This window comes from Aspergillus fijiensis (genome assembly GCF_003184825.1).
Source record: "Aspergillus fijiensis CBS 313.89 unplaced genomic scaffold BO72scaffold_45, whole genome shotgun sequence".
NCBI lineage: Eukaryota > Fungi > Ascomycota > Eurotiomycetes > Eurotiales > Aspergillaceae > Aspergillus > Aspergillus fijiensis.
Window position 1 is genome coordinate 45,346 of NW_024469021.1, and position 14,476 is coordinate 59,821.

Genomic DNA, 14,476 nt, shown 5'->3' on the forward strand with positions numbered 1-14,476 from the left:
GGGGGGAGGATGTGTGTGCGCGTGTGGGTGTGGACTTTGTTCTTCCCCCCTCATCCTTACTACGGCGTAGGTAGATACCTTTACTATATAGCATCATAATGGGGGGGGGGGGGTTCGTTCCGCCTAGCAGCTTGCTGATACACCAGGAAATCTACGTAAGTGATTCCTTAAAAGGATGCAAGAGCTTATCAGAATCCTCATCCTACAAAGCGGGAGAGAGAAAACCTTTACCCGTAGGCTATCTTTTCATGCCAAGGAGGGTTGGAATTTGAAGCTATGCGAGTCATGACCCGTGTGTGCTGCGGCGGCGGCGGCGGAGGATTCCCGTTATAACCCACGTTGAACTTGCGGCCCGGCCTTGGGGGTTGTTCCTGTTCTTTCGACCGGGCAATTTTTTTTAGTGGATTTTTGTTTTAGGGCAATTTTGTGGTTTTTCTTTGTTGCGGTGCTTCGACACGAGGTACATACGTATTGTGCTCGTAGATAGTCGATGTTATTGCCATATGTGTGTGTGGGGCTTTCCATGTGGGATCGGTTTTGGGGGGTTTACAGCAATGAGGTTTAGAGCGACATATACGAAGACGCCATACGCCATATTGTGGCGTGGGCTTATAGCGGGATTGGGCTTAAGAGGGAAGGGGAGAATGAGAAGCGAAGAAGAGGAGGAGGGGGAGGAGGAAGAGCGACAGGCATGCTTTAGTTGTATCGGTGGAAGTTATCATTATCAAACTGGCAGAATGTTCAATTAACCTTCTTGGTGGATGTTCTTATGTACTTGATGCCTTGTTGAAGTTTCCCTCTTGTATTAACTGATAGATATATATAATCTATATAGTGTATGAGAATGAGTTGTATAAATATCGACAATCAGTATTCTCCAGCTTGCCATGAGCTCTGCTCTTTTCTTAAGTGCTCGCCTTCTCTAAAGTGTCATCTATCTCAAATCCCACAAAGTACGGAGTAGAGGGACGAGACTTTGGTATGCGACTTTATGCGACTTATGCGACTCGGAACATTATGGGCTGCGTCGCGTGGTGTACCACCAGGGATATCCTGGCATAATCAACAACTGCCTACTTGAGACAAACGACAGGGGAGAGGGGCATGAGGTCGGCGAAAGAGAAACAATTCGAGTTCCCACTACGTAGGACCCTTGCACTCAGTGCCCAGTCGCCATCCGATCCTGACGGAATCCTGGACAATGACCTGGTAGCATGACTGACCTAATCGCCTTCAATCCCAGGATTATCCTGGAACAGGACCACGATGCGCATGACGGACAGAGACCAGCCATGCTCCTCTAACTCGCCACTACCCTATAGTGAAACTCCGACGTCTGCTTTGAAAGATCTGACTAACCTGCAGGTAGAAGGCCACCCGCCCACTGTCGGACGCGAGAAACGACGATCGAAATGCGCATCCTTCGAGCCTGGGAGGAGCCCAGACTGGACGGCAAAGCAAGCCGTCTATGTCTTTTGCCACGACCCGGCTCAGAATACCTTGCTCCTCGAGAGGGCTGCGATGGCCTGTCGTCTGTCCGGAACCTGAATCTAGCTTAAGTCGAAATCCTTTCTTGCTCGAAGCCACTGATAGCTCAAACCAAAGGTGTGTGTGGAAGCGGCGTGACGTGATCTGTGCAGGCCGATCGAATGAAAGCTAACCTAGTTGTTCTCCCTCGTGGAGCACTGAATGGCGAAAAAGAGAGAGGAAAGAGAGAGCAGGTCGGGGGTCGGTCGGTGGTCGGGACCGGTTCCATGTTGATGATACCTCGTCCAGAATCAATCAATCTCCGAACGGGCAACGGGCAACAAACAAACAATAAACGGGCGGGCGGGCGGGCGGACAGCCACATGGTCGACGGCTTGTCACACCATGGTTCATTGATGATAGTCAGAACTGAGTTTGCTTGGTTCCCGTATAATCTCATGTAGACAGTGCACCTGTGGGTTGCTGGAACTGGTGAGGGGAGAAAGGGTAGTCCTGAGTCGGGGATGAGGGGAAGAAAGCGGTTAGTACCACGTACCCATCTGGTATAGAGGTTCCGCAAAGCACATGGCAATCTCGATTGGTGATACAATGGGCAAGCAAGGGAACTATGCTTGATCTGGCATGTTCCCCCCCAATCTCCAAATTGTAATGTACCCAGACTCAGATGGATGCAAGTTACCAGGATTAAAACAATTCGGCGGACCCCGAGAGGGACAATGATCATCGGAGATCAAAACCACCGATGTCATCAAGATATGAATCTACCCAAACAATTCATGCCCAGATGGGAACTTTGAAGAATGAAAGGATGTTCCTAGTCTCCTCGTGGAGTCTCAGGCATATTGCTTCGAGTGCCGCTGCCCCGCTCTGTGGAGTTCGTGGTGGTGTGTCCTTACGCTTGACCCACTGGCACTAAGCCCAAGATGAGATCGAGCGTTGAAGCGAGATGGAATGACCGTGTGCTGCTGCTCGCCTGGCTTCTCGGTACGAATTGCCAGGGCAGACTCTGAACAGCCGAGCGGAAATGGGGAAGGAGGGGGGGGGGGCGAGGGGGGCAATGGAGTAAAATTTCCAAGCTGATTGTGAGGAAGATCAGCACAGCCGGTACGTCAGTCTTGTATCTTAGTGAGTGGGAAGTCCATGAGCCGACCGACTCCATCCGGATCCGAACGAGCTGGAGATGCAAGCAGATTCGATGCAGTCTGGAAGATGACCCCACCACGCACAGGTCAAAGTGGAGATCCGGCGCCCAATCTCCGGGAAGTTCTGTCTGGCCCCGATAGTGCGGTATACAGTAGATACCGAGGTTCTGCCTCGCCCAAGTGAGGATTCCGTAGACTGTAGATTGAGATGAGTTAGACAGAGGACGAATGTACTATAGTAGCCGCTATAGTATCGTCAGTAAGCCCAGTGTCCATGCATCGGCCGTCTAGTCCGTAAGAGCACTGTACCTACATACGATGAGTACCTCGGAGTGTCAGTCACGACCATGCGGGCCCATGCAGTAGCACGAGCAGCGAAGGAGGTCGGTCCATGACGTTCTCATCACACGTTCGACGGGTGAAGTGCAGCAATCACGTACGTATCCGTGGAGTATAGTCGTTGAGGATCGACCGCCGCCCGACCATGGTGGGCGAGATTGGCTCCAGATCCCATCTAGCCTCTAGGCCAGGTGTGGTCCTTTCTCGCTCGAACAGTGTTAACGACTCTTGACATCGGCTAGGCTACTAGGCATAGCATGGTTCGGCTCAGGATTAGCCACAACGCCGTCCAAGTGCCCGAACAACAGGGCAAATAGATTAATTTCCACCAGCTGGAACAGTCAGAGTCAGAGTTAGGCGATATCCACAACAACATCGGCAACCAGAGCTCCTCATTCACATGTTCACTTCTTTTGCCCGGCCTGTCACCGCCCTTCCTGCAGGCTGTCATCAAATGTCACCTACATCATTGACCCTAACCTTGATCCCCTAGAATTTGTTGCTTATTCATAAACCAAGCAATGGCAGATCAAGTGATCAGAAGGCAAGGGCCAATACCTTATCGAATCAGAAGTTAGTTTATGATGCAGGTTAGGATTACTATGTATAGATGATCGTCTCCTTTTCGTCCGGCTGGGGAGGGGAAGATGCATATAACAAACACTTAATATTCCGGAGTAATGTGACGGGTTGGTGCCGCCCAGCCCTAATTTGACTTATGTGGCGTACTCGGAGACATGTGCAAGAGCTGGGGGGTTAAACTCTGCTAATTTAGTACAGACATCTACTAAGTAACTACTTTTGACGGATCCATGTACGTAGGCACGACGTGATGTAAGATCCAATGGGTTAATTGGAACTGAAATGGGAGATTTTGAGGCTACTTACTTTACAGCTCCTCACCTACTCATAGATTATCAAGTACGAGGCCTTCCACAAGTTGGAGGCTTGGAGAAGTTAATTGCGAGTAATCAGTGTGTGCGTGCGCGAGCGAGAGTGGAAATTGGAGACTCGAACAATAATACCGCTAGTAACCACACTACTGTAGGCTTGTCAGAGGGTAAGCGTCTTCAATAGTGCATCGGCTTTTGTGCCAAACTCGGGAAGGGCCGGCCGATGCTGCAGGCGGAGCCGACGTCTGCCACGTGAAATGACTAGGGTCCAGAACTCCAGAAAGGCCGCTAGGACCGCCTCTAGTCTGCATTGGGGCTGGATCGACCGAACGCCCGCTCCAGCAGTTCTTAAAAAAAAAAAAGAAAAAAAAAAAGAAAAAAACAGAAAAGGGAGATTCTCATCGGCCGGTCGGCATTTTTTCTTTCTCGTTTAGGTCAGGTCAGGTCAGGTCAGGGGGGCGCCGGGGCGGCAACTTGCAACTGCGTGTGCCGTGACTAAACCAGAACCAGGCTGAGACTTTCCGGGTCTCATACCCGCCGCCGCCGCCGTCGTCGCCCACACAACCCCTTGTTCCCATCCCACAGGTAACTTGACTATACCTTACAGGCTACTACTGTATATACTTTCGTACACAGACCACCATCAAAGATAACACATCTTGATCGCACAGCATCGGAAAAGAAGTCAAGTCTAAGAATCAAGGTATCATTCCCACCTTTCCCTTCCAGCGATCTCATCTATAGAGCCCCGAGCAACCAGCAACCAGCAACCACGCCCCTGGCTGCCTGGCTGCCTGGCTGGTCCCGTTCGTTCCCCACGAACCCCACCGTCTCCCTAGCTGGGTTTCCTGATGACGATCTGCGCTCGACGCCTTGACTAGCCAACGTGGCGCTCGGGGGAGATGCTGGTTCTAGACAAGCTGAAAGCCGTCATTCCTGCCGGCTGATTGAGAGTATCGGTAGATCGTTTGTTCCAGTTGGCGATACCTCCAATTACAGGCTGTCGGACCATTGATCACGAGCGCACTCGAAACTCTCCAGTGACATCTGTCAGGTCTGTCAGACTTTCGGTTTCTAGATTTCACTTTTTATTTTCCCACCTCTCGGTTTGGAGCAATGAGGTTGCGATCTACGGAGTATAGTTGGAGCAAATTATACGGTAGGAGGATCAAGGGACGGAGGGAAGGAATGGGACGGCTCAAGCCGTCACACCCCAAGCCCTGGAGCATGATTTTTGCTCACTGCATGCGGAATGGCATCCATGATCCCTACGAAGGGCACTTGCGGGTGGTCGTAGATCAGCTGGCTGCTGTGACTGTGAGGTTGCAGGAATACGAGAGTCGGAGGTCGGAGGGGGGACATGCTTGAAAAAGCAAAAAGGCACCTCCTACGGAGTAGTTAACAACAGTCGCACATTTGTGTGTTGGTGCGACAGGATCACTGAGTACTATGGAAATGTGCAAGGAATGATGGGTACAGTACGTACTACGCAGAAGCTAGACGCCATGCCGGGTCACTGGAACTGTGCTCGTCCCTCACTTCTAGTGCTTCAGGCACCAATGACCTCCCCCTCCCCTCTTCCCGTAAGCGAAGCTGGAAACGAAGCGAAGTCTCCCCTAACTACCGACACCCGTGGGTTGCAAATCCTGAAACCGGCGCCAACCTCTGCGCTTTGAGTTTGATCGACGACCTTACCGCCCGCCTCTCCTTGGTTCCTATACGTAGGCTCTCCAGCGACGGGGCTAGAAACTGGACATCATGGATCTGGGCCCCGGAATAAATGAAACAGGCGAGGGAAACTCCGTCAGTGGCTGATGGGTACCACTGTCGCTGGTCGGTGGTTTGCTCTTGGCTATCAAGTAAACTTCCAAAGCACTCAACTTGAGTTCCGGATGCCATGGTTATAGTGATGCCGGCTATTATTGTAAGCGACACTGGTCGGGAGGGAATCAATGGTTGTGGAATAATGGTACCGAGTATGACACTACTGGTACAGCAGCAGAATGTCTGGGATAGAAGCTAAACAATACTGACTCGTGGCTATTGTTGAATGAACCGTCTCTCCGGGCAAAGATGGCCCGATTGACCAGTGCGAATCATTCCATCATGGTTACTATTATTAAAGAAAGGTAATCAACTAGTTGTCAGGGGAGGGCGCCACAAGTATCGATACCCGCCACTAAGCAGCATGCAGTAGTATTCCCGGCGACTATGTAATCTTGGGTTGTCGCTCTGAGCGGTCAAAGCTGGGAGCGTTGGAGAGCGTTGGGATGATCGGCGCGCGCATCATTGTCAATCTCCATCAAGCTGATCTCGGGATATCTCCGTCGGGTGGCCGAAAACACTACCATTGCCGAAGACACGCTGGCTGAATCATCCCTTACAAACTCACAAACAATGAAACGAACGCTAGGGGCCAAACTGCACTATGGGTTTGGTTTGGAAAGCAAACCCACATAGCAAAGAGAACACACCCGCGGAAACAAGCATCCCACCCCGAATGCATCACATCTGATTCAGTTGTTCTTCCGAGGCTGTCACTTGCGACTCCGGCAAGCTTGACGCGGGACGAGTTGTTATGCACATACGCGTTTCACGGCAGGGGGGAAGGGGAGTAAGCCTATTTTTCAGTCGGAACTTTAGGGAATGGAGGCCTGCAATAATAAAGTAACATCTGTTGCTTGCACAGCATGTGTCGTGGAAAGTGCCTCAAAAGAGCAGTTTCCACGTTAAAACGCATCAATCGGAAGGGGATTCCTGTGTGCCTGCAGTTGTTAACAAACTTCAGGCAACCAACCCGCTCACTCAGAGTTTCCTGGGCACCAAAAATTGTCCCGCATGTTTGACGCGGGTTGGGGCTATGCGGAATCTGCCGAACCCTCCTTCTTGCCCCTTTTTCTTTTTGGGTTTGAGAACAGCCTCGCGGCGGATGCTGCATGCTGAGTGACTGGAGAACATCAGTTCATCAGTTTCGTCGAGATATCCCAGATCAGGTAGGTCCCCTATTTTTGGTCCGAGATGCTTGGGTTTAAGCTCAGATGATTAACACGTCCCACGCGCTTAAGTAAAGGCTATCTTCTGTAACCTTACCCTTAGGCCCTTGGGGGTGAGTTCAAATCGCCCGTGGGTTCATCTATCCATATACGGAGGCTGAGACGAGTAGGTAGGTAGCAGTAGAAAGTCATCGATCACATCCTCAAGGAGGTGACGACCGGGTGTAGCCGCATGGTCGCTGGTTATACTTCGCACACGAAAACTAAACTAAGCAACTATTGAGCACAAATTACATAGTATGTATCCGAGTTTAGCAATCGGAACGACTCTTCTGCCCGCACCCACTCTCCAAGCCGTCCAGCGTTGTTCTGGAATCGCTCTCGCATTCTCTCTCTCTCTCTCTCTCTCTCTCGGAGCCGGCCGATGCTATGCAAATTAGTTTGGAGTTTGATCGTCTCCCTCTCAGTATTCCAGGTTTCGTGCATCCACACTCTATACAATACATATGCCCCCAAAGCTTCATCTAACTTGAACGGAAGCGGTGCCAATTCTGGGATGGCATCGTTTGAAAATGTTTCATGGGTTTATATCGGCTGGAGAGAGAAGAGGGTTAACGCCCACGCTCGAAGACATTCTAGGGCGGATCAAGCCTGTGAGCCGAGGCCGGGAGCCGACGACCGAGCATTCAGTGAGTGACTGACTGAGTGCGTGCGTGGTCAGTACTTTCGTGGTCCAGGACGAAACATGTGGTTGGAACACACCTCCCTCTTCATCGCAATAGCTCTGCAGCTTGCTCAAGTGCCCCGAATGCGTAGGTCAAATTGGGCACGACACTGGGGCTCCGAGGCCGTGGGACGGGGAATGAGGACTCAAGATCGGAAACTAGCTGCCTGGAGGGCGATGGGAGGCCCATTTTTCGCCCATCGAATAAGGCTGGAAAGCACATGGGAGAAAATGGAGACGAACAGTGAGGCTAAGCTCTATGAGTGATAGCAATTCTTGCACTGCACTGATTTCAATGCGTCGCGCAGGAGCCGACGGGGCCCGCGGATTGCTGCGGATTCCACAGAGTGAACCGGCGGGTGAGCTTCGCTTCGCCGACTCCACGAGACCAGCCTTCCACTAGACTAGCTAGACTGCTACTCCGTACTGAGAGCCGTCTTCTTCTTCCCTCGTCTATTAAAGTTTGGGACCACTGGGGAATTCGCACATGGATATGGGTCTCTTGGGTCTCTTGGGTGGGCAGATTGAGCGGTCCTCGACGCGTCGACCTGGGCCTCATAATCCATTCTTCTTAGTGTCCCACAATAATAATCCCCTCAGCAGCAGCAGCAGCAGTGGCATTAGGGACACCATCATCATTTAACGTCATCACCACCACCACCACCACCACCACCACTACCAACATCACCAACATCACCACACGAGCTCGGCAGCGTGGTGTCCGTATAGAGAATAGATCCGGATATGTTCGTCTATTGGAGACGATCATCCTTGAGAGTACTCAGTAATCTTGCAGCATCGCTATGTGCCTTGTCGAGGAACCTGTTCATCTCTGGCACCTGGGAGTTTATTGGTTGATTAATGATGATGTAATTCGGCGTCGCCGACGGTTGGCATGGATTAGCATGGATTAGCATGGATTAGCATGGATTAGCATGGTTGGCATGTTCTACTGAGTATCACTTGTCGAGGATCCCCCTGCTTTGGATGGAATGGACTGTGCCATTGTGATGCAGGTTGTTACCAACAAGGAGCTTGGCAATGAGTTACCCGGACGGGATCATTACCTCATTCGATCGCCAGACGCCAGACAAACAACAGACAAGGCCTGAGGCTGTGTGTGGTCTTCGCCCCTCAGAGACCGCCGCGTTCAGGTACGTATGCAGTAATCGGCTGGGGCGGTGTGACCCGCCACTATCTGATGATCTTCCTTCCTTCTTCCGACCCATCACTGCATCATTGCAACCCTTTGAAGACAAGGCGTGCCACGCATGCTTGCCTGAATCTGCGTGTATGAACCAGGGGTTGAAAAGAACAAACTTCAAAAGGTCAGATGCTCAAGCATGAGAGAATTCGTCTGACAGACTGATCTCAAAAAAAAAAGCCAAAAGGGCAACTCTCGTACTGTACTACAGCTACAGCACCGCTGCTGCTGCTGCACTGATGATCATCGGGTAGTTTGTGGTGTCCACCTCGTCTCTGTAACCCTTTCCGGATTCGCATTCCATGGCCGGCCGAGGTATTTTGTCTCGTGCACAGGCAGGTACCGACCACTAAAGCAACCCAGTCATCAACCAAGGGATCTCCCGAAGCCAGTTCTTGTCTATTCTTATTCGGGCTTGGACCTTTCTCTTCTGACCGCGGAAAAGCTGCGTTTATGCGTTTACATCAGCTGTCGGTCGCCTTCTGGCTCGAACTCGTACTGTCGACGACGAGTTCGACCCAGTAAATCCCACCGCGGTCGATCCTAATCCCAAAGGCGATTGACAGCGTATTCCCCCCTCATCGGCATTTACAATCGGGTCGGGCCTGGATATGGATGGCATACACTAGCCGCGCATGCGAAACAAAAAAGTTTGAGACGGATACTCCCTACATACATTCAGTGTACGGTGTACGGCTAGAAGAACTGGGCACTGGACATGTTTCGTTGTCGACGTCATTGATCAGACGCAAAATACTTGTATAGTCGAGTCAGAGGTGATCAATCACGGAGGGGCTTTGGTCTGTGTCTTCAAGGTTACTTCCATCAAGCCCACAGGAAGAGACGTCTTAGTCATGGACGGATTACATGCACTCCCATTATGCATAAGCTATCCATGCATTCCGCCTGTTCCTCGCCTTGCAGTTGGTAGGTCAACTTGACTTACTTCTCTGCACAGGCCACCCAGTGCCCAAAATTCAAGCGATATACCGGTCGCAAATAAGCAAACAAAGTACATCCATCACACGGACGAACATTTAACCCTAACGCTTAGTTAGTCAGCCACCTCCTGGGTCAGGTTTCTGAGTACTCCGTACCAGTGAAGCTTTCAGGTCTTTCGCCAATTCTTGCTCCATCTGTTTTTAAGGTTTGCTTGATGTCTCTCGTTGGCTGTCAACGCCACGATAATCTCCGGGAGGCCTCTCTCATACTAGGATGATCCCTTGGCCAATTGGCCCCCAAAGCAGGCGCAGAAAGGAAAGGAGTGGCAGACCGGCACCAGGCGATTATTCGTCCAAATTTTCCCAAGATTCCCTTGTAGGCAGCCTGGCCTAGCTGTTTGTGGCTTAGGGGAGCGCTCCCAAACCAAGACCTGCCATCTGCGCATCGTGCCGCAACTCCGTCATCCGGCCCCAAGGGCTTGGTTTGTGGATGGACGCAAATCACGGACTCATTACCCTTTTAGAATTGTGTCGATTCAGTCACCTTGGTCAATAATCTCTGCCCATCTTGAGATCCATCCTCCGATCTACAGCCCTGCTTTCGGCGCAGATGCGCCTATTTTGGGGTGGTGGCAGGTTCTCCCAAACCCCCCCCCCCCTCTTTTTTTTATGAAGGGTGAATGAAGGTCGGTCCCGTAGTTTTGCACTGATGAAATGATATCTTTCCTGGGGAATGGACCAGTTTCCCGCTAGAAGCTAGAGAGAACGGATCGAACTCGAGATCAACCAGGGTTGGCATGGGACCCAGGACACACTGTGTTCCCCGAACTGATTGGTGATTCGACTACAGCAGCTAGCAATATCTCGTCTCTGTTGAAGTCATGACTGTATTCGAGGTTGATTGATGGGTTTGTGTACCTGGAAAGGGTTGGCATTTCTCGGGCGGCAAATGTTCCTCCACTGATCTACGACCGCAGGCCCCTCCGAGAGACAAAGGGACCGACCGATCTACAGACAAATAATGACGATGAAGATGATGAAGGCGATGATGATACATAGTACATAATTCAAGGTGGGAAGTTGGTCTTGGAAGATGAGATCAGGTTCTCAAGCGATGTGTGTGATCGTGCGGCAACGATCAGCCGTTTATGGGGCATGGGATCGTTGTGACAGGTAAAACCTGGACGGAGGCTAGCCCTTTTCTCTCTCGTCTCCTTGGGTCTTTTTTCATTTTTTATTATAATGATGATTATTATGAATCCTCCAAACGATCGGCTGGTAAGAGGGGCCCTTTCTGTCGAATCTGGCCATTACCGCGATAATACCCGGTGGGTAATAGGCATGGGATCCATGGGGGAGGGGAGTTAGGAGGGCGCCGGCTCGTCCCCCCCCCCCCTCCCTTCCTTCTCTTCTCTCACTCTCCCACTCTCCCCATGATGGATGATGATCGATGATTGATTCCTGGCGGGCGCATGATGGAGAAGGAAAGGTGTCCGTGGATCTGCACTAGCGCCAGACTTACTGTAGCCGAGCCCCGAAAGTACCGTTGGTTTTCCATCGGCCGATCTGTCGGCCTCCGTACGACGCAGTTACGTACGCCTGCTTGGTCTTTTCAGAGGAGCGCTGGCTGGGCAATTTATTTTCCCTTTTTCTTATTTCCCCCGTATTATTATTATTTTACTCTCTATATTGCTCCGTCGACGAACGGAGGTGTTTCCCACTTTCATACAGACATCCCACTAGCTTATAGTTGAACGGAAGAATAACAGGTAGAAATGTCTCCGACGTTGAATCCTTTTTCATCTTGCTTCAATTGATGTCATGGGTCTCAGGTCCAGGGTTTCTCTGATTCAGCGAGCAATGGAAGAGGCTTCTTCCGACAGTAGTAGTGCTGTCGCTGTCTTCCAATGTTCTGGTCTTTTTTAGTCTTTCCTGATCTTTGGTAAACCGTCAATTTGACCCAGGGTACAGTACATACGGCTGCCCATCGTGCGGGTGTGGATAGGCGGAGGAGGCGCACGTTTTTTTAGCTCTCGTCGAGCCTACCCAAAACGATAAGCTAATGGCAAATCATCCTTTTTAGTCTCATAGCTAGCTACTGTACGGCATGCGAAGGAGGAGGAGGAGGAGGAGGAGGGGAGAGGAGGGGACTCCAGTATAGGCGTGGGGACAACACATGCGTTACGGTACCGGTCCCAGCAAAGACAATCATAAATGAAGGGCGATTTTTCCCCTCGGAATTTATTACGTCGCTTATCGAATCAGACGCGGCCAAAATAATTAAACGAAGGGACCGGAGAACCATCAGCGCAAGTCATCGCGTGTACTCCGTACCGGGTCAGTGGTCATTAATTAAGCTTTGAGACGGTGGTATCAGCCCTTGTCGAAGCGAATCGAGGATGACCGACGATGGATTTTCCTTGTGGCTAGAGTACTAGGTAGTTAGTCAGTGGCCACTGCGGGCTTTCGGGGGGAAATTGATGTACGTACTGTTACAGTTAAGTGGTTGTAAGCAGCATTAGCAGCAGCAGCAGCAGCAGCAGCGAAGCGCGGGAAAATAAGGAATGTAGCCTATAGTAAATTATACTTTGTGTCGGTAGTCTATGTAGTTACATGATTGTGTGTGTGTGTGTGCGCGCGTATGTGTGTAGGACTGAGTGTTCTGTCCCTGGCCAGGCACAAATTTTTTGCTATTTTATTATTTGTTTCTCTATCCTTTCAGTTGAGTTGCATTATTTTCAATGAATAAATCCAAATAGGGGAGGTTCGCGGCGGCGGCCTCTCCCGCTTTTCTCCTTCTTTTCAGTTTCTCGGCTCCATCTTCAACGCACACACTGTCTTTCTCTCTCTCTCGCTCGCTCTCTTCCTTTCTAACTCTCTTTGTGGTTCCACTCGTCGTCTAACGCTACGGCCGGAGTTTACCAGCGCTATAATTAACATTTGATTGATGTGCAGTTTTTAATAAAATACCTAGTATTATTTTTTTCATTCTTGACTAGGATGGAAGTCCACCTTTCCTCCCACATCCCCTCCACTTTCCCTCCACTTCCCTCCACCTCCCCATCTCCCCCTCCTCCTCCCCCCCATCTCCATCCTTTCCTCCCCGATAAAAAAGAAAAGAAAAAAAAAGAAAAAAAAAGCCAAAAGAAAAACAAAAAACAAAATCAATTTTTTTTTCTCGAAAATAATTCCATGATTGTCAACCCTGCATCTCCACCATCGCTCTGGGTCTATAAACCAGTTCCTCCTCCTGGTTCTCATATCCACCCCCACCCTGTCTCGACTACCGTGCCTGGATTGTTTCTTAGATTGGATCTCTTATACCCCGTTCCATCAGTTCCCCCCAGGCTTCTTCATATATGAACTCTGGGTAGCCGCCTTTTCTTGAAGCTCAAGAGAAATAACCACTTACCTTTTCTCCTCCTTCCCGTTCCAGCCTTGAACTTCACCAAGACCAACAGTTGTCCACCACTACCACTACCACCACCACCACCACCACCAACTACTCTCATCTAGTACAACGATCCTCACCGTCGCCCATCATGGATCTCGCCAGCCTTATCACTCAACCGGGACCAGATCCCCTCGCAATGAGGATGTCAAGAGCCTCTTACAGCCCCCCTGCGCCTCGCGTGGCTTTGTATAAGCGCGCACCGGACTCATACTTCGCTTCCGTGCCGGTCTCTTACTCCCGCGCCCCTCCTTCCCCGCCGGTCGAGGAAATGCCCCCCAAATGCTCTCTCCCTTCTATCTCGACCCTACTCGAAGGCGCAGATGGTGCCTCCATGCATGCAGCTAGTATGGCAACCCCCCCATAATTTTTAAATCGGCCCATTTTGGACCATCAACTCGGTCAGTGCTGACCGTCGCAATGCAGAGCGTGCAAGAGTTACTCCTCCAGTTCAGCGCGAGCTGGACACCCGCCTTCCCTCGCAACCCTTGGATGCGATGAAGGCCAATGGCCCCCAAATCGGCCTGCCACCTACGCCTCCATTGCGTCCTGGTTCTGGGTTCAACAGCGTCAGCCACTCTCCCACCTCGTCGATCTCCGCCGTCAGTGACGGTGCCGCCGTGAACCGCGCAGAGCCATACACCCAGGCGCCGGCGAGACTCCCCAGTCCATCGGATCGGTCTTCCATCTCTAGCCAGGGCTCCGTGGCTCCTGTCTCCGCCGCGCCTTACGTCTCTCCCGCCCCGAGCGTCGCTTCTTACTCCTCTCCCATTGAGCCCTCGGCTTCCTCGGCCATCTACTACCAGAGACCGACCTCCTCATCGTCCACCTACCAGCCGTCCAGCAGCGTGCCTCCCTCCACTGCTCCTCTGCCAACCGCCGCACACCAACAGATGATCTCCCCTGTCACCCCGGCCTGGCAGCATCACCACTACTTCCCTCCCTCCAGCACGACCCCCTACCAGCAGAACCACGACCGATACATCTGCAGAACGTGCCACAAGGCCTTCTCGAGACCTTCCAGTCTCCGCATCCACTCCCACAGCCACACCGGAGAGAAGCCCTTCCGCTGCACCCACGCGGGTTGTGGTAAAGCCTTCAGCGTGCGGAGCAACATGAAGCGCCACGAACGTGGCTGTCATACCGGCCGGCCCGTTGCCACCGCCATGGTATAAACATACCATTCACCGGTAAACCGAGAAAAGGCACAAAAGCCATGAGAGAGGAAATTGTTTCTTCTCTCCAGGATTTCCCCCAAACACCCATGACTCCCAGCGACACTTCTTTTGCTCTGCATTGCT

The 14,476-nt window shown here is 51.4% G+C and overlaps 2 protein-coding genes across 2 annotated transcripts; both read left to right on the top strand.

Annotated features, from left to right (window-relative positions):
* Nucleotides 1-6,672: 6,672 nt before the first annotated feature.
* Nucleotides 6,673-7,554, top strand: BO72DRAFT_450386 (uncharacterized protein; the record flags this gene model as incomplete). The annotated part of the gene is made up of 2 exons (XM_040945245.1): nt 6,673-7,221; nt 7,296-7,554. The coding sequence occupies exons 1-2, from the start codon at nt 7,155-7,157 to the stop codon at nt 7,550-7,552; spliced, it is 324 nt and encodes a 107-aa protein (XP_040798736.1). The 5' UTR covers nt 6,673-7,154.
* Nucleotides 7,555-13,266: 5,712 nt separating this feature from the next.
* Nucleotides 13,267-14,350, top strand: BO72DRAFT_470581 (uncharacterized protein; the record flags this gene model as incomplete). The annotated part of the gene is made up of 2 exons (XM_040947037.1): nt 13,267-13,522; nt 13,602-14,350. The coding sequence occupies 2 exons, from the start codon at nt 13,267-13,269 to the stop codon at nt 14,348-14,350; spliced, it is 1,005 nt and encodes a 334-aa protein (XP_040798737.1).
* Between the last annotated feature and the right edge of the window lie 126 nt (nt 14,351-14,476).